The sequence below is a fragment of the Hippichthys cyanospilos genome, chromosome 20, assembly GCF_059441005.1.
Source record: "Hippichthys cyanospilos isolate Australia breed blue-spotted pipefish chromosome 20, RoL_Hcya_1.0, whole genome shotgun sequence".
NCBI classification, from domain to species: Eukaryota; Metazoa; Chordata; class Actinopteri; order Syngnathiformes; family Syngnathidae; genus Hippichthys; species Hippichthys cyanospilos.
Window position 1 is genome coordinate 12,927,000 of NC_142388.1, and position 27,429 is coordinate 12,954,428.

The 27,429-nt window shown below is 44.3% G+C and overlaps 2 protein-coding genes and 1 pseudogene across 3 annotated transcripts; 2 read left to right on the top strand and 1 right to left on the bottom strand.

Moving 5' to 3' along the window:
* Nucleotides 1–1,586: 1,586 nt before the first annotated feature.
* Nucleotides 1,587–3,886, top strand: LOC148407454 (coxsackievirus and adenovirus receptor homolog). Its single transcript, XM_088403546.1, has 2 exons — nt 1,587–1,747; nt 2,681–3,886. The coding sequence occupies exon 2, from the start codon at nt 2,688–2,690 to the stop codon at nt 3,525–3,527; it is 840 nt and encodes a 279-aa protein (XP_088259672.1). The 5' UTR covers nt 1,587–1,747; nt 2,681–2,687; the 3' UTR covers nt 3,528–3,886.
* Nucleotides 3,887–4,554: 668 nt separating this feature from the next.
* Nucleotides 4,555–8,947, top strand: LOC148407455 (coxsackievirus and adenovirus receptor homolog; annotated as a pseudogene). The gene is made up of 2 exons (XR_015863831.1): nt 4,555–4,689; nt 5,862–8,947. The product of XR_015863831.1 is annotated as a coxsackievirus and adenovirus receptor homolog (transcript).
* Nucleotides 8,948–11,018: 2,071 nt separating this feature from the next.
* Nucleotides 11,019–21,381, bottom strand: LOC148407456 (uncharacterized). The gene is made up of 7 exons (XM_088403971.1): nt 21,270–21,381; nt 19,059–19,929; nt 14,331–14,449; nt 14,113–14,230; nt 13,577–13,666; nt 13,515–13,528; nt 11,019–12,524 (listed from the first exon to the last, which is right to left on the bottom strand). Exons 2-7 carry the CDS (start codon nt 19,920–19,922, stop codon nt 11,669–11,671), a joined length of 2,061 nt encoding a protein of 686 aa, XP_088260097.1. The 5' UTR covers nt 19,923–19,929; nt 21,270–21,381; the 3' UTR covers nt 11,019–11,668.
* Between the last annotated feature and the right edge of the window lie 6,048 nt (nt 21,382–27,429).

A 27,429-nucleotide genomic window follows, 5' to 3' on the forward strand; every position in this document is an offset into this window, starting at 1 on the left:
TAAACTTATTTATTTGATTGATTGATTGATTGATTGATTGATTGATTGATTGATTGATTGATTGATTGATTGATTGATTGATTGATTGATTGATGTATTATGCTGTTGGAATGATGCTTCATCATGGTTATACTGCATTGTTGCCTGGCTTTGCAGTCAGTACAAATAATGTTGGTTCATGACAAAGATCTATGCTACAATGACCCCCTCAGTAGTTACAAGTTGAATGGAGTGCCTGAGTAACACAAAAGATATTGCAGATTTTTTTGCATAACCTTGTAGAAAGATACTGTAACATACATACCTTACAAGCAGAGAAAATTGGACAATGTCTCTGCAATAAAATAAGCCACCATGTACCTCTATCCCTTGACACTTAATAACGTAATGCTACATTGAAAGGACATCGTTTACATTCTACGCGAGGCGTTTTGTCACGGGGTTAAGATGAGCACTTTTGTGAAGTCACGTTTGTCGCGCGAGGGGAGGGGAGTGAGCTTGCGGTGCACTTTACAGTGGATCCGGAAAGGAGAGCTTTGCTGAGAACTTTCATTTTTCTGGGATGTAGCAGAGCAAATATTTTCTCCTACAGCACCTTTTTTCTTCTTTTTTACGTTGCGTGTCCCTCGCTTTGCAACAATATTCGTCTGACAAAAAAAAGTTTTAACGTCGCAATCAGGTGGCCGATACCGTAATAAATAGTGTGCTGTCAATGCTGCACTATTGTTATCTTGGCACAGCAACTAAGGTTCAACAGCTGTTAAAAAAAAGGAAGCAAACGCTGCACAAACCAGTTGTCCCAAGTTTTCCCTTCTGCCATTCTAGAAGCCAGGTGAGTGCTCTTGTTTGGCTCCATTTATGTAGTGAAAGCTCAGCTGGCCATGTTGGATAGCTCCGGGTTACCGTGAACCGGCCGCAATGATCCATTCCTACCCCCTGTGTGAGACGTTGAACGTTCCAGAAGCTGAATGGCTGTCATGACACGACTCACGACAAAAGTTAAACATTTTTAACTTCACGCGACAGGCGTCGCCGCGTCTCGCGTCACTCCATACACGTCCATTGCGTCGCCCGATGCGCCATATTGCCTGACATTGTTTACAACAGAATGTAATTTATCATTGATTTTATCAAATTTCAAATCTCTCAGTATCTGTCTCAAATATCCTTTGCAAAAGTTTTTTTTTCATGTAGTTTGCAGGTAGCACACTTAGCCCAGATTTAGCACATCTTCAAAAAAAATGCCTTGCTCTTCTTGACTTAGCAAATGCTTATCAGGCTTGTGGTGGTTCTCGCCAAAACATCCATCCATCCATCCATCCATCCATCCATCCATCCATCCATCCATCCATCCATCCCTTCTCTTAAACCTCTCCAGGCAGGCTTTGCAAATTTGCAACAATAATATGAGAGTCCCCTAGGTATTCCACATTAATTGATTGAGGCTTTTTTTGTAGAAGTTTGAAAAAAGAAAAATAAACTTAATTTGAGCCTGAAAGGGTTAACCGCGTATAGTCACGCGGGTGTGCCTATCTTCGGTGTTTCCGAGCAGGAGGTGGAGCACGCCCCAAACTGGTGGTTAACCAATCTCAGGGCACACACAAATGATCAGACAATCCCACTCCCAAACCCACTATAAGTGACAGCATTGAATTCACTCATACCACCGCCGACACCGCAGAAGACTACACGTGAACTCAACGTGCTGCCTTTGGTTCGTGCATCTTCCTTCGGAAAAGTTCAGCAGGTAAGGAATTCGGACTTTATTTTGTCATATAAAATTGGTTGTATTCTGTTCATGTCTGTTTATATTGTGCTTCTATATGCCTAGGGTGACTGATTTTTATCACAATTAAAAAAAACGAGACTACAATTTCGCTGAAAGTCAAATGTATTTTTTCTATCCGGGAACTAATAATAACAAATGTATTTGCTGTATTTGCAAAGCTAAATGCTACCATTGTCGACAGTTAAATACAGTAGCGATAAAAGAGTCAACGCAGGTCTCGCACTTTTTTTTTTTGCTCGGTTCAGTTTGTATCCCCTTACCACTACAATTTAAGAAGACGTGCGGCTGTTCGGATTTTGATGCGTTGAATACATTTGTAATATGCTTCCAACGTACCGTCTGCAAATTGCAATGTGTAAATTTACTAGTCGTTGCAGTTTGGCACATTTAATGAGAACGCGCGTTTTGTACTTATTCAACCCTCTTTGCTCGGTTCAATTTGTATCCCCTTGCCACTAGAACTTAAGAAGACGTTTTGGTATGTTAAATAAATTATAAAATGCTATATATGTGAATGTAATTGATTCCAATTATCGTGGCAATAAATTCCGCGTGAGAAATCAAACTATAAAGCTACACTTGCTGTGAGTGTGAACCCAGCTTAAAAAGGCACTGACCAGCATTGTTTTGTTTCGTTTTCGTAACTACACTTCTGCCACTGTAACAAAATATGTAACCTTTTTTTTTTACTTGCTGTGCTTACACGATACCAAAGGAAGGAATGAGGAAGGAATTTAGCTCTGATCCATGCATAATCTAGTCGAAGTGTATGTGTAGGATAATGATTTGTCTTCACTTGATTGTGAATACATTGCTGATTGAGAACTTTCACAGTAGTGATCGTCAAAGACAAGCTGTTGATATCAGTGTGTATTTGTTTTTTATTACCAGTGTGGAGATGGCGCTGATGTGGCCTTTCGTCCTTCTGGGAGTCCTTTGCAGCTTTGGCCCTCGCTGTGCACTAAAAATCATCACAGACACGGACCATTACTACGCTGCCACTGGGTCAAATGTCGAGCTGACCTGCCACTACAATAACATCGGCAACCCGGACACCATGGATGACACAGTGATCCAATGGAGTACTGTGCCTCTAAACCAGTATGAGAAGACCATCCTTACATTTGCTGGTAACCGCGTGTCTCACACTATGTACGAACCACTGAAAGGGAGGGTCCATGTCACTTCACCAAATGCCACAAATGAAGACGCTTCCATCACCATCACAGATGTTCGTTTGTCAGACTCCGGCATGTACCAGTGCAAGGTGAGGAAGCTTCACGAAATTGAAAGGAAGGTCCTGAATCTGACGGTCATGGAGGGGCCCAGTCAGCCTCTGTGTGTTGTGGACAGAGAAAGCTATGGGATGACACTGAAATGTGGATCCATGCATGGAACCCCGCCTCTGACGTACACCTGGGCCAAGATTAGCGGAGACAAGGTTCTGCCTGCTAACAGCACCGTGGACCCCATCGGAGGCACCTTGCGTGTGGACAATATCACCGAAGTGGACTGTGGACGCTTTCGCTGCACGGTGGACAGCAAGGTGGCCACCAATCACTGTGACATTGACCTCGAGTGTCTGCCGTCCCAAGGCAACGGCGGCAACAGCCCACAATTGTCCAACAGCGACATCAGATTCATCACCGGCACTGTCATCGCCATTGTACTTACCACTGTCAGCGTTAGTTTCATCGTCTACTGGTACCGAAAGAAGCCTGTGGACATGGTGGTTTGATTTGGTTTCCATGCCAGTTGTCTTTTGCACTTTTTTCCCCTTTCAACACCCCTGTTTTATGAAGAGTGAATTGTTATGAGTTTTATGAAGCAAAATTTGTAAATCAGTGAGGGGGGTCAATTAGTCTAATCCTAATGTTGATTTGTTTGTGTTAGCTGATTAAAATGTGGGTCTTTATTGAATTCATGCTTGTTTCAAATTCAGCAATTTATGTTTCAACATGGTATGCTTCGCGTTTAAGCGTGATTTCTTTGGCAAAATTAAGACTGACGTTGACACTGTATGGAAAGAAAAACATCACAAGCCACCTTTCCCCTTGACCCTAAGTGTTTTCAATAAAGTTTTAATTTAAAACAGAAGCAATTGTTCCTTTTGGTTCCTGTCACTGGTAAAATTTACATTTTATATTTTTAGATTGCCGGACTTTTGAATTAGACTGGTTCCACTACATCAAAAATTAAAACTTCAGTTAACTGATTCCCTGCAATGAAATAACTTCACCGATAGATGTCAGACTTATTTTAATTTATGAATTGCATTTTGTGCTTTTTGTGCACACTAAATACATTGCCCTTTAGGTAAACTATATTAATAGTGAATAAAACTAAACAAACAAACAAACAAACCAAACATTGAACCGGAAGCACAACACCCAGAAAAAGCATTTTAACTCCTTCTCAGCAGTAGTGCTGACAGAAGCAGGTTGATCGAGATGGGTCCACCCCCACGTACCTTTAAGGAACTCATAGTAAAGTTAAAAAAGTTTTTGTGAAATTAAAGAATAGAAAGGTTTGAATGATTCGTCAAAAAATAACTGCGAGCTTTAATTGTTTTATCGATTACGCACTAAAAAGGTTTCGATTCTTTGGTGCTACTTTTTAAAATATGGTTTATTTTGCGCATTCATCACTTCCAAAGAACAGTTCATAGGAAGTAATCAAAAGGAGAAAAAAAATAGCTCTTTACTCTTTGATCCGTTGCTGACGTCACCTCGTCATCATCGTCAGTTATTCTCTTTGAAGCTTTCATCTCCTGCGTCCTTTCAGACTTTTGGATGTTTCACTGTGAATTCACACATCAACGTCGACGACGACGACTTAACAGATGTGCTGGGTGTGGTGCCTTCGACGTGCATCTTTCTTCCTCCGGAAAAGATGAGAAGGTATAAGGAGTTCTGACTTTTTTTCAGTCGAATATAGCATTTGTTGTACAGTACTCTGTTCCCATGTGAGTTTATCATGTTTTCGAATGAGTCGCGTGAAAATTAAAAACAAAAATAAGACACTATAACTTCACTGAAAAGAAAATACTAAATAATTCTCACCAGGAACAATTTATAACAACTTTATTGGCCAATCACAATAAGAGTGCTGGTGATTGTGTTATTACTTTAGCATATGCAAACTTGGTTGAGCTTTCAAAAGAGTGTAAAAAAAACAATAAGAGCTAAACAAGTACATGTATTTGCACTCACCATTAGCAAACTTTTTTTCTCTCTGCCCAATTTATATCCCCTGCCTCTGCAAGGGGAGGAGACATGCCGCAGTTTTGATTTGGGCACATTTTTCCACATTTCTCCAGCAATGTAGTATTAACGTTTGCTGTTTGTTGCAATGAATTAGTACATTTGTATGGATGTTTAAAATGTCGGTACCTGTGACCATCTTTGAGCTCAGCACGGGCCAACTGCCAAACGTTTTTGCTTTCTTTCGCATCAGCACGCAACCAACCACCTGTCGTTTCAAAACCCTGTTTATAAAAATAAAAAAATAAACAAACAAACAAAACAAAACAAAACACTAATGGAATATATATTTTAAAAATGTAATAATTTTGAAATTTGTCATAATGCATTTTGTGTCTACAATTGCTTACTAATGAGGCTTCGAAGCCAGCAAAGCTAAAGCGTTTTATTAGATAATGCTGTTTTTGACTAAATAATTGGAAGCAACCTTTTGGGGGAAAATTGACCCAGTTTGTTATAAGAAGGCGTGCAATTTGCAATTTTTTTTTTCTAAACTTCAGTATAGTTGAAAAGTGATAAATGTACTTGTTATCAAATTGAATCTGTTCGTAAACAAAAAAGGGCACTAATGTTTGTCTTTCACGTGTTTTTTGTGTGTGTGTTTAGTTTCCACAAATATTTGCAATGGAACTACTTGCTTTGGGCCTCTTACTCCAAAACATTTGACAAGCCCTGGTGTAAATTGCATACACGATCCAAACTATTGTTTTCCTGACTGCAGTTTCATTAATAAATAGTGACTGATAAATGTTAAAGTTGTAATGATCAAAGAAAAGTAATTGACATCGGTGTGTATGTGTTTTTGACAGTGTGGAAATGGCACTGATGTGGTCTCTCATCCTTCTGGGAGTGCTTTGCTGCATTGGCCCTGGCTGCGCTCTGAATAACAGTACAGACAAGAACCATTACTATGCCGCCATTGGGTCAAATGTTGAGCTGGCCTGCCGCCACAATCACACCCTGGACAGCCAGTATTCCCTGCATTGGCCATTACTATGCCGCCATTGGGTCAAATGTTGAGCTGGCCTGCCGCCACAATCACACCCTGGACAGCCAGTATTCCCTGCATTGGAGTATTGTGTCTGTGAACAAGTTTAAGGAGGACATCATTTTATTTGCTGGTGACAGTGTGGGTCCTGCTCTGTACAAACCACTGGAGGGGAGGGTGAACTTCACATCACCAGACCCTCAAAATGGAGATGCTTCCATCACCATCAAAAATGTGCGTTTGTCAGACTCCGGGATGTACCAGTGCAAGGTGGATGAATTTGCTGAGGGGGAAGCAATCCTGACTCTGACGGTCATGAAGGTACCCAGTCGGCCTTTGTGCTATGTGGCCAGGGAAGGCTACGGGATTATGTTGAAATGTGGATCCATGCATGGAACCCCCCCCCCCTGGTGTACACCTCGGCCAAGACCAGTGGAGACAAGGTTCTTCCTGCTAAAGCCACCGTGGACCCCATCGGCGGCACCTTGTATGTGGACAACGTCACCGAGCTGGACTGTGGACGCTTTCGCTGCACGGTGGACAGCAAGGTGGCCAGCAAACACTGTGACATTGACCTGGAGTGTCCGCCCTCCCAAGGCGATGACGTCAGCAGCCCTCAGTCGTCCGACAGCGTCACCGAAATCTACACCATCGGAATCACAACCGCCATCGTCATCATCATTGTGTTTGTCAATGTGGTTGTTGGCCTCATTGTCTACAGGCACCAAAAGAAAAAGTCCTTAGACATCAGTAACGCAATATAATATGAATTGAATTCCATAAGTTTGTTGTCTTGTTTTACTTTATTTAATTTATTTTTTTAAGAAAGAATTTGGAAAAGCCAGGCTTCTTTTAGGAATTTGGGGTAGCTAAATTTCGTAAGGTGGTCAGAGGGTCAATACATCTAATACCTACTTCTGTCTAGTTGATAGAATGTGGGTGTTAAATGAAAGCACGCTTGTTTCACATTTAATATATTGAGTTTAACGTTTTACCTACATGATCAGTTTCACGTTGAAATGTGATTTCCTTGGCAAAAAATTCAAGCCACTTTTCTGAGTGTTGCTTTTTAATCAAGTTTGCATGAAAAAAATGAAGCAATTGTTTCTTTTTGTTTCTGGTCACTGGAAGATTTAAATTGCAATTTATAAATTACAATTGCTAGACCTGTTTGAATTCGACTGTTAATACTACTTTTGTAGCGTTGATCAAAAAACAAAAGCGAATGAAAGCATTGATCATATTATATTATCATTTCATTTATCAGTTGATTACACTGTTGTGCAAATAAGGAGAGTGGAGTTTGAAAGGAATTGCCTACTTCAATTTGATTCATCTGCAGTTTTACGTTTTTTGGTGTCCTTGGAATACATATGTGTTTTTATTTGGTTATTTGATTTGCACAGCCCAGCTGGGAGAGTGGTTAGCATATCCGCCTCACGGTTCAGAGTCCCCAGTTCGAATCCAACTCACGCTAACCTGTGCGGCTTTTGCATGCTCTCCCTGAGCCTGTGTGGATTTTCTCCGACTTATTTCTACATTCCCAAAACATGCATGGCAGGGGTATTTGACACTCTAAATTGTCCTTGGGTGTGACTGTGTGCATGAATGGTTGTTCGGCAACCAGTCCAGTGTGTCGCCCGCCTACTGCCCATAGACAGTTAGGATATGCTCGAGTAAACCAGTGACCCTAGTTAGGATAAATGGCTACAGATTATGGGTGGAGGGATGATTTTCAGTGTGCAACTTAATTTTATTTGCTTTAAATGGGACAAAGCACATTATTTAGGTAACAGTCTGGATGTGCCACTCTATGCTCATGCCCCTTTGAAAAAATAAAAAGCGCTGCTGTAAAAATTTCATTAAGAACAAATGGTACTATTCAAAAAATTGATTAAAAGATGGGCCTATGATTATGATTCTGTCACGTTTGATGCGACCGAACATGGCGAGTGGAGGAGTGTGTGAAAGAGACCCAAAAAGACAGGAAGGCTGGGAGATTGTGGCTCAAAAAAAAAAAATGAAGGTTTAATAACAAACTGAGAAAAGAAATAACTGAAGCAAAAACGGAAATCAACTCAGAGACATCATCAGGAGGAAGGCAGAAACTCTAGCAGCATGACATACAGGCAACGAAGCAATGACCCGAAAATAACAGAATGAAAACTGGGGACTTAAATAAACTTCACGTTTAAAGAGGGAACATGGAACAGCTGGAGAAACACAAAAGGCAGAGGACGCTGATTGGATGACACGCAAGGGGCAGGAACACGCAGTCGACAGGTGGACATATTCATACTAATGAGACAGGGAGGAGAGGCAGATGCGGAGGGGGGGACAAACCTAACTGAAAGGCTAAATAAACCAAAAAACTCCACAACTAAACCTACAACAGAAGAAACCCAGACAGAACGTCACAGATTCAATCCTAGTTTAGATAATTGTGGTCTCCTCCAGAACACAGAAGTGTGATGTGCAAATAGCAAATGCATCTAGTGCTGCTAACTTTATAGTGATGTCCAGTACGTCAAGAAATGCATCCATCCATGCATTGTAGAATTATGCATGAAGCCGCTTAGCCCCCTTGAGGCTTGCTGGTGCCTATGCCAGCAGTCTTCGAGCAATAGGTGGGGGACACCCTGGACTGGTTTCCAGTCACTCACAGGGCACACAGTGACGAACAACCATTCACGCACACAATCCCACCTAAGGACAATTTAGCGTGTTGATGTCAAACATACAGCTCGTGAGCTGGTTCCGGCCCGGACAGGTTTCATCTGGCCAGCAAGATGATTTTGTAAAGTATAAAAATTTGTGTTTTTGGTTTTTATTTTGTTAAAGAAAAACTGAAATGTTTTATGATTAACAGTAATGCTCATTTTTTCCTCATTATCAGTAATGTTGTGTTTGTACTATTTTGGACAGTATTAAAAAAAGAATGATGAATCTATATACCATGGTTTTATTTGTCCGGCCCACTTGTTAATAGATTTTCCTATGCTCAGCCTGTAAGTTAAAATAAGTTTGACACGCCTGATTTCGCGTGTGACCATTTAGAGTGTCCAATGCACCTTTCATGCATGTTTTTGGAATGTGTGTGGAAGACGGCTCTTCCTCCGAGCTGACCCTTCTTGAACATAACTGACAATATTTATCTTAACGGCAGTGCCCCTTATACAGTATATGGAGTTTCTTTTTTTAAATATGTCATTAATTGGGGGTGCGCCTTATAATCCGGTGTGCCTTATAGTGCGGAAAATACGGTAAGTAAGTAACATTTTGACCCAGTAAACACGTGAACTACAATAATGTGCGTCACGTTCTGTCCAAGATTATCGTCTTTCCCCGCCTGTCTCTGTTCTTTGTAGCCTCCCGATAGTTTGTTTCCGTTTAGAGGTTTTTTGTACCTTTTATTATTTTTGTTCCTGTTAGATCCTGCCTGAGTTTTTATTAAATCCTTATTGTCTGAGCCACATCCCTCTTTATTCCTCCATTTTTTTGGGTCCCCCTCCTTCCTCATGCCTCGACGTGACAATGTGCATGTTAAAGTTAGAGCAGAATACCTACCTTACATTGTTTAAAAGCCTATTGATTTTATTGTAAGTTTTGCATTGGTGGCCCGTCAGGGTCAGCAAGGCCTTCTCCGCTGGCCTAATAAAACCTGAATATCATAACTATAATAAATAATAATTATTATATAATATTATAATAAATATAATTATTATATATTATAATTATTATAAATAATAATTATTATAATAACAATTATATTAACTATAATAAAAGTCAATTTCATTTTAAATTTCAGTCCATCCATTCATTTTCTAGAGCCATCCGTTCATTTTTCTAGAGCTGCTTATACCCACAGGAGTCGCAGGTTGGCTTCAGGCAGTAGACGGGGTACACCCTGAACTGGTTGCCAGCCAATCACGGGGCACACAGAGAGGAACAACCATTCACACGCCCAACAATACCTAAGGACAATTTAGTATGTCCAATTCACCTGCCATGCATGCTTTTGGAGTGTGGGAGGAAGCCGGAGTGCCCGGAGAGAACCCGTGCGGGCTTGGGGAGAACATGCAAACTCCACACAGGAATGCCAGAGCCAGGTGGAATTGTGATGCAGAGAGATTAGTGAATGAAAATATCATCGTTCCCCAAAATGTAAGACGCACCTGTGAATAACACATACCCTTAATTTTGGGGTCAAAATTTGGTATTTTCTATATTACCGTCGCATCAACACTTTGGCAACAATGTTAAAACTTCAGCAAAACAGAATCATTCTCTTCTTTTGTAAACTCTTTATATTTTCTTGTGTTCACATCCATTAGGACATACATTTGTTCCACTTTCAGTGAGCAGTCAGTGAACACCTCAAAGGTGTAATGTTGAATGCGCTTGAAGCTTTTGTTTTACCTTTTTCTCACAACGCAGTTCAAGTTCGTTTGACCATAAATACCCAAAGTCGTCGCCCCTTTTTGTTATAAATAATATGGGTATGCTGTACATATATCCTTCTTTGAATTACAAGCGTTAAGGCCAAAAAGAAATTCAAGGAGTTTTATAGATGTAGTGAATGAGCATATGAATGTAGTTTGTGTATGAGGAGGTAGGATACAGGCTCAGATGGAGGCAATTGATTCGCTGCGGTGACCCTTGAAGGGAAAAGATGAGGTGCAGTAGCATAGCAAAGCTAGATGCTATTGCTAACGTGAACACGAGTATAGTGTTTCAACTTTCTGTCACTGAAGCGATCAAACAGCAATTTCGCACCAGCGAAGCAACTGCTCACTTCCACACATAAATTGCAATGATCATCTGGGCATTGCTTCTCCAAGAATTTTTGTCATTATTAGCGTTTGTTTTTGAAGAACGCTACAAGCATCAACAGTCTAATTCAAACAAGTCTAGCAATTGTAATTTATAAAATGCAATATAACTCCTCCAGTGACCAGAAACTGAAAGAAACAATTGCTTCGTTTTTTTAATACAAACTTTATTGAAAAACAACATTCAGGATTCAGAAAAACATGGCTTAATTATTTTTCTTTCATTATCCTTTCAGTGTTAATCTTAATTTTGTCAAAGAAATCACGTTTGAATGTTAAATGATAATATTAAATGTTAAACTCAATATGTTGAATGTGAAACAAACGTGCTTTCAATTAACACCCACATTCTATCAACTAAATAAACATTGGTATTAGATGTAGTACCCTCTGATCACCTTACGAATTTTAGGTACACAAAATTCCTTAAACAAGCTTGGCCTTTCCAATTTCTTTCTTTCTTTAAAGGGATGATGTGTAATATTTAGACCGTTTTTTTATTACGGACAGCAGGAGGTGCTGCAGGTGCTGCATTTACCATTGTCCGAAGCTACAACAAACATGGCTGCCTTCAGAGAAGTGCCACCCCCCATGTAATCTAATTCAATGAAAACTAGACCTAGGATTATATTTAAAACATATTGTTGGTCAATAAGAACACATTAATTTGCAAGTTTTTTAAATTTACAATCATTAAATTTATTCAGTTTTTAATGAAAAAGGGTCTAAATCTTTAACACACTGTCCCTTCAAAAAAAAAAAAAAAAAAAAAAAGACGTATGGCAATCAAATAATATTATATCACGTGACTGATGTCGAAGGACTTTTTCCTTCGGTAGCAGTAGACAGTGAGGCCAACGACCACAGTGGCAAACACGATGATGATGACGATGGCGGTTGTGATTCCGATGGTGTTAATTTCGGTGGCGCTGTCGGACGACTGAGGGCTGCTGACGTCATCGCCTTGGGAGGGCGGACACTCCAGGTCAATGTCACAGTGTTTGCTGGCCACCTTGCTGTCCACCGTGCAGCGAAAGCGTCCACAGTCCAGCTCGGTGACGTTGTCCACATGCAAGGTGCCGCCGATGGGGTCCACGGTGGCTTTAGCAGGAAGAACCTTGTCTCCACTGGTTTTGGACCAGGTGTACACCAGGGGGGGTGTTCCATGCATTGATCCACATTTCAACATCATCCCGTAGCCTTCCCTGGCCATATGGCACAAAGGCCGACTGGGTACCTCCATGACCGTCAGAGTCAGGATTGTTTCCCCCTCAGCAAATTCATCCACCTTGCACTTGTACATCCCGGAGTCAGACAAACACACATTTTTGATGGTGATGGAAGCGTCTCCATTTTGAGGGTCTGGTGATGTGAAGTTCACCCTCCCCTCCAGTGGTTTGTACAGAGCAGGACCCACACTGTCACCAGCAAATAAAATGATGTCCTCCTTAAACTTGTTCACAGACACAATACCCCAATGCAGGGAATACTGGCTGTCCAGAGTGTGATTGTGGCGGCAGGCCAGCTCGACATTTGACCCAATGGCGGCATAGTAATGGTTCTTGTCTGTGCTGTTATTCAGAGCGCAGCCAGGGCCAATGCAGCAAAGCACTCCCAGAAGGACGAGAGACCACATCAGTGCCATTTCCACACTGTCAAAACACATACACACTCATGTCAACAACTTTTCTTTGATCATTACAACTGTAATCTTTATCAGTCACTATTTAATAAGGGGCCCATTTTACAAAGCAAAATTTCCACGCCCATTGCAAATGTTTGCGGGAATCAAACGCAAAAAAATTAATAAACACATGAAAGCCAAACATAAGTGTCTTTTTTGTTCACTGACAGATTCAGTTTGACAACAAGTATATTTGACACTTTTCAACTATACTGAAGTTTAGCAACTAAAAATTGCAAATTGCACGCCTCCTTATAACAAACTGGGTTAATTTCCCCCCAAAAGGTTGCTGCCAATTATTCAGTCAAAAACAGCATTATCATATAAAATGCTTTAGCTTTACTGGCTTCAAAGCCTCAATAGTAAGCAATTGTAGAGACAAAATGCATTTATGAAATATATATTCCATTAGTGTGTTTTTTGTTTGTTTGTTTATTTTTATTTTTATAAACAGGGTTTTGAAACGACAGATGGTTGCGTGCTGATGCGAAAGAAAGCAAACTTTTGGCAGTTGAGCTCAAAGATGGTCACACAACCGACATTTTAAACAACCATACAAATATAGAATTTATGGCAACAAACAGCAAACGTTAATACCACATTGGAGGTGAAATGCTCCCAAATCAAAACAGCAGCATGTCTGCTCTCCTTGCAGAGGCAAGGGATACAAATTGGGCAGTGAGAGAGAAAAGGTTTGCTCATGATGAGTGCAAATACATGTATTTGTTTAGCGATTTTTTTTTTTTAACTTTTTTTGAAAGGTCAACCAAGTTAGCATATGCTAAAGTAATAACACAATCACCGGCACGCTCATTGACTGGCCTATAAAGTTTTTATAAATAGTTCCTGGTGAGAATTTATTTTGTATTTTCTTTTCAGTGAAGTTATAGTGTCTAATTTTTGTTTTTAACTTTCAAAACCTGGTCACGCGACTTATTCAAAAACATCATAAACCCACATGGGAACAGAGTCCTGTACAACAAATTCTATATTCGACTGAAAAAAGTCAGAACTCCTTACCTGCTCATCTTTTACGGAGGAAGAAAGCCCACCTGTTATGTCTTCGTCGTTGGTGTTGATGTGTGAATTCACAGTGAAACATCCAGAAGTCTGAAAGGACGCAGGAGATGAAAGCTTCAGAGAGAATAACTGACGATGACGACGAGGTGACGTCAGCAACGGATCAAAGAGTAAAGAGCTATTTTTTTTGGTTCCTTTTGATTACTTCTTATTAACTGTTCTTTGGAAGTGATGAATGCACAAAATAAACCATATATGTCTCAGTCTTTCAGCCCGGCCACTCATTGCCCAACTCATCACACCTGCTCAACCCCCCTACCAATCAGCCCTGTACATCAACAGCTGCCACCACTCAAACACCCAGTATAAAACCCATTCTCTGTCCCTTACAATCCGCCAGATTGTCTCCATGCGCCACGCCGAGCTTTCCAGCGTTCCCGCCTGCCTGAGTTTTGACCCCATCCGCTCTTGACCACCCGATAGTCTGCCGATCTAACCCAACCTCTAGCGCTTTGACCCCACCCGATCCCGAATACCCGATAGCCTGCCGGTCCCACGAGTTGGCCTGTGTCTCCTCCTTGCTTGCTGCTAGCCACCTGGCCGTCCGCCATCTCCCGACTGTGCGACCTACCACAATGGCCCGTCCCCGCCAGTCTTCAAACCAGCAAGTGCCCACTCGCAAATAAAGATCCCTCGACAGCACTGACTGTCTCTGCGTGCTCTTGGGTCCTCTCTATTTATCCCGTGACAGTACAATCTGGCCAACAATGGACCCAGCACGTCCCTCGTCCGTAACGCCGGCCTTCGCTCCAGCCCCTCCGTCCTCCTTCCTGGGCCACGATGTTCCCGAGCCTCAGATGTGCTGCCGGAACGCTACGAAGGCAATCCGGAAACATGCGAGGCGTTTTTGACAAACTGCTCACTGCAAATCGCTCTTCAGCCCTGGACATTCCCATCTGAGCAAGCCAGGGTGGCGTTCGCCATAAACCACCTCATCGGACGCGCCCGCCTGTGGGGAACGGCGGAGTGGAGAAGGCAATCCCCCTCTTGCGCCTTCTTCTGTGCGTTCGCGGGGCTAATCCAGAAATTCTTCGGGCTCAGCTTGTTTCGGCGGGAGGAGAGAGGACCCAAGAGCACGCACAACTGGTAAGGGCAAAGGCAGAGCGATTATTAAACAGATGGTGCAGGTGGCCGTGGGAGCCGACGAGAGCGTGGCGAAGAGGTCTGGGGGGTTCCGGGGTCAGAAGAGCTGGGGAGGGAGAGGGGGCTCAGGCAGACAGGTTAAGGCGGCAGGCAAGCGGGCGGTCAAAGGCAGGCAGGGTCGAAATACCAAAAATCCGGTCAATTCGGCAGGCAATCGGGTGGTCAGGAACAAACAGGGTCGGGCAACGGGCAGGCTGGCAAGAGGAATCGCTGGAAAGCTCGGCGTGGCGCATAGAGACAATCTGGCAGGTTGTGAATGGAAGTGACCAAGCTTTATACTGGGTGGGTGAGTGGTGCAGGTGTTAGTGTTTGGGGCTGATTAGCAGGAAGGCTGAGTAGGTGAGGCTGGAAGTGAGGTGGCTGAACTGTGACACAGCTATGCTAGCGCGGAATTGGGACGCGGTCTCTTCGAGTTATGCCGCATTCAGATGGAGCGCGAAGACCGTATGGTTTTGTATTGTAGTCAATGGAGTTTGCGCGACGGGCGCGATGACGCGTCGAGCGACACGATGGATCGACGGGCATAGCGTAATTACGCATGACGCGAGAAGTTAAAAAATTTGAACTTTTGTCGCGTGTCGCATCACGTCAGCCAACCAGCTTCGGGAACGTTCAACGTCTCAAACAGGGGGCAGGAACGAATCATGGTGGGGGCTTTGCGGTCACCGGGAGCTATCCAAAACGGCCAGCAGAGCTTTCAATATAAAACAGAGCCAAGCAAGAGCACTCACCTGGCTTGAAGAAAGGCGGAAGGGAGAACTTGGGACAACTGGTATGTGCAGCGTTTGCTTCTTTTTTTTAACAGCTGTTGAACCGTAGTTACTGTGCAAAAATAACGATAGTGCAGCACTGACAGTACAGTATTTAACATGGTATCGGCCACTTGATTGTGACATTGAAACTTTTTTTTTTTTTTTGGCAGACGAGTATTGCCGTGAAACGAGGGACACGCAGTGTAAAAAAGAATAATAAAGGTGCTGTCGTAGAAAATATTGGTCTGCCATATCCCGGAAAAAGCGAACGTTCTCAGCAATGCTCTCCTTTCCGGATCCACTGTAAAGTGCACAGCAAGCTCACTCTCCTCCCCTCGCGTGATACTGTTGCGTGAAAAGTGAACTTCATCTTGACCTCGCGACAAAACGCCTCGAGTAGAGTGTAAACAATGCGCTCCATCTGAACGCAGCATTACGACAAGGAGACAGAACGGTCGCCGATTTTTTCATCAACTTTCGAAACAGAGCCAGTCAAAATGGGTGGAAAGATGTCGCTCTCGTTGACGCCTTTTTGCATGGACTCTCCAGCCGCCTGAAAGATGAATTAGTTTCCCATGAGCTTCAACCTCCCTGGATGGCGTAATCAGTTTAGCAACATGCATAGACATTCAGCTGCAACATCGACGGCGCGAGCAACAAAGAGAGGCACTGCGTAGGCGGGTGGCTTCCTTGGTGATGGCGGATTGCCGGCTTCGCCAGCGCCCTCTGGGAGCAAGTAGGAGCCAATACAGCTGGTCCGTGCCTCTCTGACACTAGCCGAACGGCACCGACGCCGTTACCGAGGACTTTGCCTTTATTGTGAGGGAGAGGGACATTATGTTGCTAACTGTCCAGTAAAAGCCAGGGTCCCATCCATAAGAAAGGGGATATGGTTGGGTCAAGCCATTTTTTTCCCCTTCGCAACAAGGGCGTAATCTCCAGGTCAGGCTGGTCTTGCTGGAAAGTACACATGTCCTGGCGGCCTTAGTGGACTCCGGAGCAGATGCCAACATTATCAGCCAAGGATTGGCGACACAACTCGGCCTCGGACACATTCCCATCCCAAAACCAACCCCAACCCATGCGCTGGATGGGCATCCCCTAGGACTGATTATGCGCCAGACAGTCCCCCTTTCCATATACCTGTCAGGCAACCACCGAGAAAAGATTCAGTTCCATATTCTGGCCCAGCCAAACAATCCATTGATCCTGGGGATCCCCTGGCTGAAGCGGCACAACCCCCACATTGACTCGGTGAAAGGAAACATTCTCAGCTGGGGTCTGTCCTGTCACCTTACTTACCTCCAACAAGCATCAGTCCCAGAGCCCTGTGCCGTCTCATCCCGTCAGCCAGAAATCTGGAGTGTTCTGTCTGAGTATCATAACCTTCGCCTTGTGTTCAGCAAGTTCCGGGCCACTTCCCTCGCTCCGCATCCCCCATATGACTGTGCAATGGACCTGCTGCCAGGAAAGATGCCCCCAAAAGGCTGTCTATATTCACTGTCCGGTCCCGAGCGCAAGGCAATGGAAACATACATCAATGACTCATTAGCAGCAGGCATTATCCGCCCCTCATCCTCACCCTGGGAACGGGATTATTTTTTTGTGAAGAAGAAGGACCATTGCGTCCATGTATCGACTATCAAGGCCTAAATGACATAACGGTCAAAAATCGATATCCCCTTCCTCTCATGACCTCCGGTTTCGAGCTCCTTCAGGGCGCTTTTTACTTTACTAAGTTGGACTTGCACCTGCTCAACCCCCCTACCAATCAGCCCTGTCCATCAACAGTTGCCACCACTCAACCGACCCAGAATAAAACCCACCCACCCTCACAATCCACCAGATTGTCTCCATGTGCCACGCCGAGCCTTCCAGCATTCCCGCCTGCCTGATTGCCTGAGTTTTTGACCTCGTCCGCTCTTGACCACCCGATAGCCTGCCAATCTAACTTGACCTATAGCGCTTCGACCTCACTCGATCCTGATGACCCGTTAGCCTGCGAGTTGGCCTGTGTCTCCTCCCCGCTTGCTCCTAGCCACCTGGCCGTGTTGTGTTTATGAGGGTTGATGTTGGTACTAATGCCAACATCAATTCATAGACCCTGCCAATGTTATTGTTAGGCCTGTCTACTTTTAGACTGCTGCATTATAAATAATTGGTATCTACCTCATTGGTAACAATTATATTCTTTATCTTTTTAAAAATAAAAATTTTCTCCAGCTATTTTTAGTGTTAAGACTAAATAAATCTTTGCCCAAATTTACTTGATGACCTCTGGTTTAAGTCACATGAGCTTTTTTGAGGGGGTGGGGGTTGTAAATACTGTATTGGGTGTTTGGACAGTCTTGGTTTAAATGCAGCTTCTTACTTTGTAATGCAGCTTCTGCAGTCAGGATGGACACCTCTGCAAAATTCCAAAGTGTTTTTGATGAGAATGATATGCGCATGCTGATCGTATCCTCAGGAATAGCACATAGCCTCATAGACCTTTTCAATGTACTCAGAGAGGCTTTTACATTTCCCTCTGTTGGTTTTATAAATTTCTTGACATGACTCCCACAATTAAATCACAAAGGCATGATTCAGAGAGGCTGAACAGTGGAAGATTCCATAACAACCGGGTGTCAAATTCATTTTTATGGTGGGTCACATTGTAGTTATACTTTTTGTCAGAGGGCCGAAATGATTGTGAAGTCAAATCGTTGTTCAAGTTCATCACACACTTACTGTTTGTAGTTTAAACTCAGAGGCCTGCAAAAAGAGTGATTGGGAACAAAATATGGTTGTTTTCCCCCAAAATTTTTAAAAGTTGAAGATAACTTGCAAGTATGGTATTTTAACCAGAAACTTGAGGACGAATAAGCATTTTGGTGGGCCACATAAAATGATGTGGCGGACCGGATCTGGCCCCCGGGCCTTAAGTTTGACACCTGCAGCATAGCACGTCGGCCTCACAACATAAGTACACATACATATTTACAGTATATATGTTTTTATTAGAGTATATATATATATATATATAGACTTAGTGTGAAGAACATCTAAATCATACTGAGCTGCAATATTTATTTTTTTGCTTGCTCTTTTTTTATTTTGTTATATTCACAAAAATAATTGATAACCAATCAGTGAACAGAACTCGAAAAAAAATCCTTCTTTTCTGCGTCTATTGAATACCACATTTCTTTCATTACACGATGAATGTCAGACAATCATGCTTGCATGTTAAACTTATCATGTGAAACATTACAATTAGTATGTTAAGTGTGAAACCAGTGCTAATTCGATGGACACATTGTAATCAGGCACCACAAACAAATAAACATTGGTTTTATTTAAACATTAGATTAAGTGACCCTCTCAGACTTACTACATACTTTTGCTAAGTGAAATTCTTAGTAATTTATTCTACCTAAAGAAAAAGTTGGGCCTTCTTCTTTCTTTTACTTCAACATTCCAGTGAGTCTAGAGAAAAAAGTAGCCAAGACAAATAACGCAATCTAATCAGATCAAATCATCAATTATGCAGCTATTACATTGTGGATGTCCATGGATGTCTTCCTTCGGCGCAAATAAAGAGAGAGGCCAATGGCAAGAGTGGCAAGCACAATGGTGATGACAAAGGCAGTGGTGGTTCTGATGGCGTTGACTCTTGTGGCACTGTTGGACAACTGTGTGCTGTTGCCCTCTTTGCCTTGGGACGGCGGACACTTGAGGTCGACTTCACAGTGATTGGTAGCCACCTTGTTGTCCACCGTGCATCGATAGCTTCCACAGTCCAGCTCGGTGGTGTTGTCCATGCGCAAGGTGCCTCCGATGGGGTCCATGGTGGAGTTGACAGGAAGAACATTGTCTCCACTTGTCTTGGCCCAGGTGTACGTCAGAGGGGGGGCTCCATTCATGGATCCACATATCAGCATCATCCCATAGCTTTCTCTGTCCACATGACACAGAGGCAGACTAGGCCCATCCATGACCGTCAGCATCAGGTTCTTCATTTCCTTTTCAGGAAGCTTCTCCACTTTGCACCGGTACATCTGGGAGTCGAACAGTCGAACATCTTTGATGGTGATGGAAGCGTCTCCCTTTTGGGGATCTGGTGATGTGAGGTGGACCCTCCCCTCCAGTGGTGCGTACAAAGCAGGATACAAGCGGTCAACAGCATACGAAAGGATGGTCATCTCTGCCTGGTTTTCAAACACAATACTCCACCGGATCTGTGTGTACTGCACGTTGTCTTCGAGGGTGTGATTGAAGTGGCAGGCCAGTTCAACATTTGACCCAGTGGCGGCATAGTAGTGGTCCTTGTCTGTGCTGACCTTCAGAGCGGAGCCTGGGCCAATGGTGCAAAGCACTCCCAGGAGGACAACATACCACATCAGTGTCATCTCCACACTGGCAAATACAAACACATACACAATATAAATAACATGTCTTTAAATATTACAAAAGTACTTTGACATCAGGAACATGTTTAATGGAATAATTTGCACTATTTAGCTCATGTGTAGAAAACACAAACAAACTCATACCAACAACTTGTCTTTGATTATCACAACTGTAAATGTTATCTATCAGGAATGTATTCACTGTCAAATTAAAACATTACATTGTATACTTTGACATTAGCAACTTGTTTTTTTACTTTAGAAGTGTAAAAATAATGGAATGTTGCCCTGTTAAGCTCCTGCGTAGTATTGCCAAGCATCAGGTTTAACCGAGTCAGTGCTACTTTTGAACTTTTGAAGTCAATAAGTTTGTCTAAATGACTCAATTTATTGACTGTTTGGGCTATGTGTATGCCAATCACACATTTGTCATAGCGATTAGTCTGATAAACCTAATGTATTTAACTTAAAATCCCTCCTATTTACTTTTACATTTAGGTTTGCTAGAACTCTCCTTGCCTCCGTTTCCTAGAATCTTGGGAAGTGTAATTAGAGCATACGCTAACGTGGTATTTTCTGGTAGTGCTTTGCCAGTACAACGTGAGACCTCACCTAAGGAGCACGAACACAACTTTGTGGCCCTTGTTCCTTTTTGTGTGTATGTGTGTGTGTTTTCCTTGTTTTTACTAACAAGGTTTTGAAAGAAAAAAAAACAAAAAACAGACCGTTTTTGCTGACCGGCGGTTGAGTCGGCATGAGTTAGTTGACGCATGCTGCGTCCAATGGTCACTCATAAAGTACGACAACTTCAAAAGCCATTAAAAAAAAAAAAAAAAAAAAAAAAATATATATATATATATATATATATATATATATATATATATATATATATATATATATATATATATATATATATATATATATATCGTTCAATGCAACAAACAGCATTCACTCACTCCTAAGTTAATATATTGTAGGAGGTACGTAAAAACAAGTTACAAATTATTCGACACATCCAAATCAGAAAAGCCGTTTGTTTTCTGAAATTTCAGAGGCAGGGGGGATTACAAATTGGATCGAGTAAAAAAGGTCGGATAATGAACACATTTACTTGTTTAGCGCCGTTTAACTGTCAAATAAGATAGGATTTGGCATTTGCTAAAGTAATAACTGGAATAGTTCTAGTGAAGTGAACTATTCAAAGTTGTAGCGCCTTGTTTTTTGTTGTTGTTGTTTTTTTTTTTTTAATTTGACAAATGAGGTCACGCACATATGGGAAACATGGTAAACACAAACGAACAGAATACAACCAAATCTATTCGACGACATAAAGTTTGAATTTTTTACCTGCTCAACTTTTCTGAAGAAGTAATTAAGATGCTCGTCAAGTGCAGCACACTCAGACTAACTGTTGCGTCTTCCTCGGTGGCGTTGATGTGAGTGAACTCACTGTGAAAAATCCAGAAGTCTGAAAGGAGGGAGGAGATGAAAGCATCAAAGAGAATAACATAACAAAACGACATTGTGACGTCATCGAAGTTCAAAGCGCAAAGAACTTTTTTGGGTGACTTCTTATTTACTGTACGTTGATAAGTGATAAATTGAGCTAAAAAATTGTACTGTATATTTAAAAAATACTGTTGGGGAGGATTTGGGTTGCTGGCTCTTTTAAGGTGTCTACCGGGTAAAGGACGGTGTATCGGTAAGGATACAGGAAGAAAAGTTCGTTGAAAGGATCTTTACTCAAACAGGTGGAATGGTGAAATGATGACAATGGAGATAAACATACAGAAGTGAGGATTTATCGGCAGATGCAGAGTTTTTTTGTCATGAACTCTGTACTTAAACTTAAATGCGCAACTTCGACGACTGTACGAGCGCACGACCGCACGGTGAATAGGACATCACTGACTTCCGCATACGAAAGCATGCAGTCATGTGACCCGGAAGGTACGGCAATCAAACGGTCCACGTAACTATGCAACAATAAACCACACTTGAGAATCCAGCAGACACAAATTTTTGGGGCCTTTTATACAGCCGCCCCGCCAATGTGCCAGGCACATTTGCTTCAAATAAAAGGCACGTCAGTCTTTGTGGTAGTCTTCCGATGGGAGGTCTGGTAACAGCACCAACCGAGCGACAGGACGGGTATACACCTGTCCCTTGATGTCCACCTCAGCTGATCTTATATATCCATCGTCACTGCGATGAATCTTCTTCACATGACCGATTGGCCACATAGCACGGGGCAACTGTGGGTCGGCGATCATGACGACTGCTTTCTCCAGGAGTTCAGGAGGGGAAGTGTTCCACTTCTGCCTTGTTTGCAGTCCGGGGAGGTACTCTCTGATGAATCTCGACCAAAACTGGTTGGCAAGGACCTGTGAGTGGCGCCAGCGCCTGCGGCTCAGGCACTCAGTCTCTGGGTACACAATTTGGGGGAGTGATCCATCAGGCCGTCCCAGTAAAAGGCTATTAGGAGTAACGGGGTCAAAATCGGCCACATCCGTGGAAACATAGCCTAAGGGTTTTGAGTTAAGAATGGCCTCCACCTCCAATAGAACTGTAGAGAGGACATCCTCATGGATAGGCTCGGTCCCTATACAGGTGCGTAGGGCAGATTTAACTGCTCTGACTTCTCGCTCCCACACTCCACCAAAGTGTGGAGCTGCTGGAGGGTTGTAGTTGAATTTGATTTTCTGTTTGGCAAGTTGGCTCTGTAGGGTTGGTCCCATACTATTAAAGGCTTCCTGCAGCTCTCTCTCTCCTCCTTTGAAATTAGTCCCATGGTCTGACCACAGCTCAAAAGGGGTTCCTCTTCTGGCAATGAATTGCCTCAATGCCATCAAGAAAGCGTCAGCGTCCATACTTCGAATGAGATCAAGGTGTACTGCTCGGGTGGTCAGGCACTTGAAGATGAGACCCCAGCGTTTCTCCTGACGTCGTCCTATCTTTATCAACATGGGTCCGAAACAGTCCATGCCTGTGGAGTGGAAGGCAGGTTTGTGTAGTTGGAGACGGGCGGTCGGGAGGTCTGCCATTCGAGGTATGGAAGGCTGTGCTCTCCAGCGCTGACAATCTACACATGAACGCGGATGCCGACGAACTGCTTCTCGGCCGTGAATAATCCAATATGTCCTTCGCAGCTCAGCGAAGACTCGCTCTGGCCCAGGGTGTTTAAGATCCGCGTCATATTTCTTAATGAGGAGACGGGTCACTGGGTGCGATGCATCCAGAACGATAGGATGCGGGGTGGTCTCGTACTGACCTTCAAGACGACGTAGCCGACCCCCAACTCTAATGAGTTTCGTAAAGGTGTCCATAACTGGTGCTAGGGTGAGAAGTCGACTTGAATGCGCGACAGTCTTCCCAGCTGACAAGAGAGCCCACTCTTCAGGAAAGGTTTGCTTTTGAGCTTGTTGTAGGAGGAGTAATTCGGCTTGTCTGTACTCTTCCACAGTAGGTGGATGCTCAGAGGAGTCTTGGCCATGGAGCTCCTTTGCAGTAGCGTCCATAAGTTCCTGCCAAGTTTTGCAGGTCATAGCCTCCAGTCTGGGAAAGGTAGGCGAGGTGACGACGGAACCACAGAAGGTGACCTCCTCATCTCAGCTACATCATCCGGTGTCTCCGAGTGCGGCATTTCTGGCCATGAGTTTGGACACTCTAACAGGAAGGGTGGTCCCTGTGACCATCTGTTGGGCTCTAAAAGGGACACTAGTGTCTTCCCTCTTGTGAGGTCATCTGCAGGGTTATTTTCCGAGTTTACATAGCGCCAATTGCAGCCTTCAGTTAGCTCCTGGATCTCCGCTACTCTTGATCCTACAAACACCTTATAGCGACAAGACTGGGAGCGCAGCCAGGTGAGTACCGTAGTGGAGTCAGACCACAAGACTATGTGACGTAGTGTAAGGGTCAGCTCCTTCTTAAAGGTAGAAGCCAGCTGAGCTGCCACCAGAGCTGCACATAGCTCCAGGCGAGGAACGGAATGCACCCGTTTGGGGGCGATGCGGGAGCGAGCGAGAACAAAGGATAGGTGCACTTTGCCTTGTTCATCTTCTGTTCGGAGAAAGGCGACTGCTCCGTAGGCCTTCTCTGAGGCGTCAACGAAAATGTGAGCTTCCCAAGTGGCAGCTTTGAGGGGGGCTTCTGCAGGGGCATATGGTCGTGGCATGGTGATTGAAGGCAGATGCTCAAGTTCTGCCTCCCAACTGGTCCAAGCCTGCAGCAGGTCAGGAGGAAGTTTAGGATCGTCCCAACCTCTATGTTTGTCCCACAGCTGTCTTAGGATGAGCTTGGCCCGAGTGGAGAATGGCAGCAAGTACCCCAGCGGGTCGTACTGTGAGGCTAAAACCCTGTAGATGTTTCTCAAGGTTGGAGTTTCATAGGGTACCAACCTCTGCTTATATCCAAGGGAATCTTCCTGCCAGTTCCAGCTGAGACCAAGAGTCGACTCCAGCGGGTTTGCTTTATCTTGTGCTAACCACATGTCTAAACTGCTGGATCGGAGCTCTGGGGGTAGGTGGCTGAGGACACTCGGATCATTGCAAGCCCACTGTCGCAGCTCGAAGCCGCCCAAGGTCAGTAGATCTCTGAGTTGATCAACCATGTCTCTGGCTTCACTAGGAGTTTCAACACTTCACAAGTAGTTGTCAACATAGAAACAGTTCTCCACCGAGAATCTGAGCGCATCGGTGGACTGACTAGGATCCTTGGCGTGACGTTGCAAGGCATAGGTCGCGCAGCAGGGGCTGCAGGTTGTCCCAAAGGGAAGGACTTGCCACTCGAATGTCTTAGGAGGTTGATCTACTTTCATGTCCCTCCATAGGAACCGCAGTAGGGACCGGTCCTCAGGGAGAAGACGGACGTGGTGGAACATCCCTTTTATGTCTCCACTGACCGCAATGGGACGTTCCCAGAACCTCAAAATGACGGCAAGCAAGGAGGCTCCAAGAGTTGGCCCTGGTAGAAGGTACTGATTGAGGGACTGGCCGTGATACTGGTGGGAGCAGTTAAATACAAGGCGGTTCTTCCCATTGTGTGTGACAAGATGATGAGGTATGAACCAGCATTCAGTGGAGGATGCATCATCGCTGACTTCCTGCACCGCTCCAGACTCAATGAGCTTTAACATCTCGCTTTGATAGGCTTCTCCTTGCTCAGGGTTCTTGTGGAGACGTCTCTCAGTGCTACGCAACAGGGCCATGACGGATTCTTTAGGTGCATGCAATGGCGGCATGGACGCATGGCGTAACAAAGGGGTGGCATATCTATGAATTCCACCCACCTCTATACGAACTGTCTTTGTATCAAGCAGGGCTATGGCTTGGTGGTCCTGCCTGCATCTGGTCACTTCCTTCTCAGGCCTGTACGGAACTGTGTCCACTTGCCAAAGCCTCTCCACGTGTCTGTAGAGATCATCCATGGGTGGTGGGACTGCGGTGAACAAGCATTGGACTGTGTGTGTTGGCCGCCCCATGGACTTGCTAGGGCCCTGAAGAGTCCATCCCAGCTTAGTATGGACAGCTGCTGGGCTACCCTGCGGACCAAGTCTGACTGGCTCAGTGGGTGTTATGAGGTGAGGCTGATCAGAACCTATGAGGAGTAAAGGCTTTACTTCATGTAGGGTAGGAAGAGGGATACTACGTAGGTGCTTGAACTTCTTCTGCAGTTGGCTAACTGGGTAACTATGCTGTGCTAGATTGAGTCGACTTGCTGTAAAAGCGCCCGTGATCGTGAACATGACCTTGGGGTTGTCAGGAGAGGAAATCTGGAATGACACTGTATGGCCATGCAGCACTTGGATGTCCGGGCGGACTGTGCGTAGTGGAAGATCTTCAGGGGTGCCCTCCATGGATAAGGACTTAGCGGCTGCAGGCAGGAGCATAGTTCTCTCAGAGCCGTCGTCCAGGATGGCAAATGTGTCCAAAGTCCGGTTGCCATAATAAACGTGCACACGCACAACCTTCAGCAGGACCCGGTTTTGGACACTGGGTCTATCCAGGTAGAGGGTCTCTGAGGCGCAGGTGGTCAGACAACTTTCTGCTTTTGGAGGTGAGTCTCCTTTAACCCTCTCCGCTCGTTGGTTAATTTTGTTGAGTGCAAGGAGATGCTTCCCTTGGCAAAGGTTACAAGGCTTCTTGAGATTGCACTGAGCTGCTAGGTGTTGACGCACACATCGCCAGCAGCGCTTGTTTACTTGAATCCATTCTTTCAGATCTACCTTAGTGAGCTGGGACACACTACTACACTGACTGAGGTAGTGTTCGGTACTGTCACAGTAAGCACAGTAAGCTTTAGGCTTTTCTTTCTTCTTAGCTGGACGTTCGGAATGCTCTTTGCTGCTATGCAGGACAGCTATCTGTCTACCAGCAGAACGACTGTCTCCTTTGGTACTCTGTTTCTCTTTGGAACTTCGGCCACTGATGGGATTGTCAAACCCCTGACACCATGACTCGTGGCGGAGCCACTCTGACAGGTCACGCAGAGTGAGCGTGGCTCCAGGTCTGGTGAGCTGATATCGGCGGAAATCAGCTCGCTGTTCAGCAGGAAGCTTATTCAGTAGGCGAGCTACATGAGAGCCACAACTTAATTCAATCTCGCCTTCATGGCCCAAGGACACTATATCTAGGACACTGGCTATTCTTTGTAGGGCAAGCTGATGAGGTTGACCAAATTTGTCATGTAGTGCTGCCATGGTGTCAGTGTAAGGGGTTGTTGAATTCAGATATGCATCAGAGATCAATTTAGCTTCCTCTAGCTTGAGATGGTCTACGAGTATCTGATACTTGAAGAGCTCTGTTGCATTGGTAGGCAGGAGGTTCTCTAATGCTATGCGTAGCCTGGCAAACTCACTGGGATCTGGATGACTGAATTTGGGAATGGTTGGTTGGGGCCCCCTGTACACTGGCTCTGGAAATGAAGTTGGAAAGTTAGTTGTGACTCCATGGAACCTCGGCACTTGAAGGGGTGCTGTGACTGCTGAGGGTGCATTTGGGCGTGAGGATAACTGACGAGACTGAGTTGGAGGACCGTATGGGATTTCTTGGCTTGCAGGAATTGACTGTGGCTGAGGCTTGGAGTCAAGGGGAGCAGGGTAGTGAGGGAATCGCTGCTCTCCTACATTTAGTTCACTCAAATTGTTGCACATGTTATCCTCAGGTTCAGGCCAAGGTGGAGGAACAGGCCAATCCTCCTCATCCTCGGGTTCAGTGGCTAGACGGCTGCTTGTCATGATGGCGGCACCCACGGGAGACAACTTCTGATTAAACCGTGGAGGTAAAGGAGTACCAGTGTGACTCATGCTGGTTCTTAGCATGTGGGCTGCATCAATCAACTGTTTGACGTCACTGCGGGCTTTATTCAGCTCAGCATGAAGGGCTTCCTGTGTCTCACGCAGGACGGCATTCTCCTCTTGAAAGGCTCTGAGGTTCTGGTGGTAACTCGAATCTAGGGGTAGAGGCTGTAGGTGTGACTGGACAGGGACAGTCCAGGATACGTCTTGCAC

Bases quoted from the DNA above. Each gene is read 5' to 3' on its own strand.
- LOC148407456 (XM_088403971.1), bottom strand. From the start codon at position 19,922: ATGACACTGATGTGGTATGTTGTCCTCCTGGGAGTGCTTTGCACCATT. The intron at 14,231-14,330 runs GTACTGTCACGG...GCTGGTTTGAAG, and splicing joins GGTCCATTGTTGGCCAGATT to ACTGGCGGGGACGGGCCATT. The intron at 13,667-14,112 runs GTATTCGGGATC...GCGTCCTTTCAG, and splicing joins TGGGACCGGCAGGCTATCGG to ACTTCTGGATGTTTCACTGT.
- LOC148407454 (XM_088403546.1), top strand. From the start codon at position 2,688: ATGGCGCTGATGTGGCCTTTCGTCCTTCTGGGAGTCCTTTGCAGCTTT.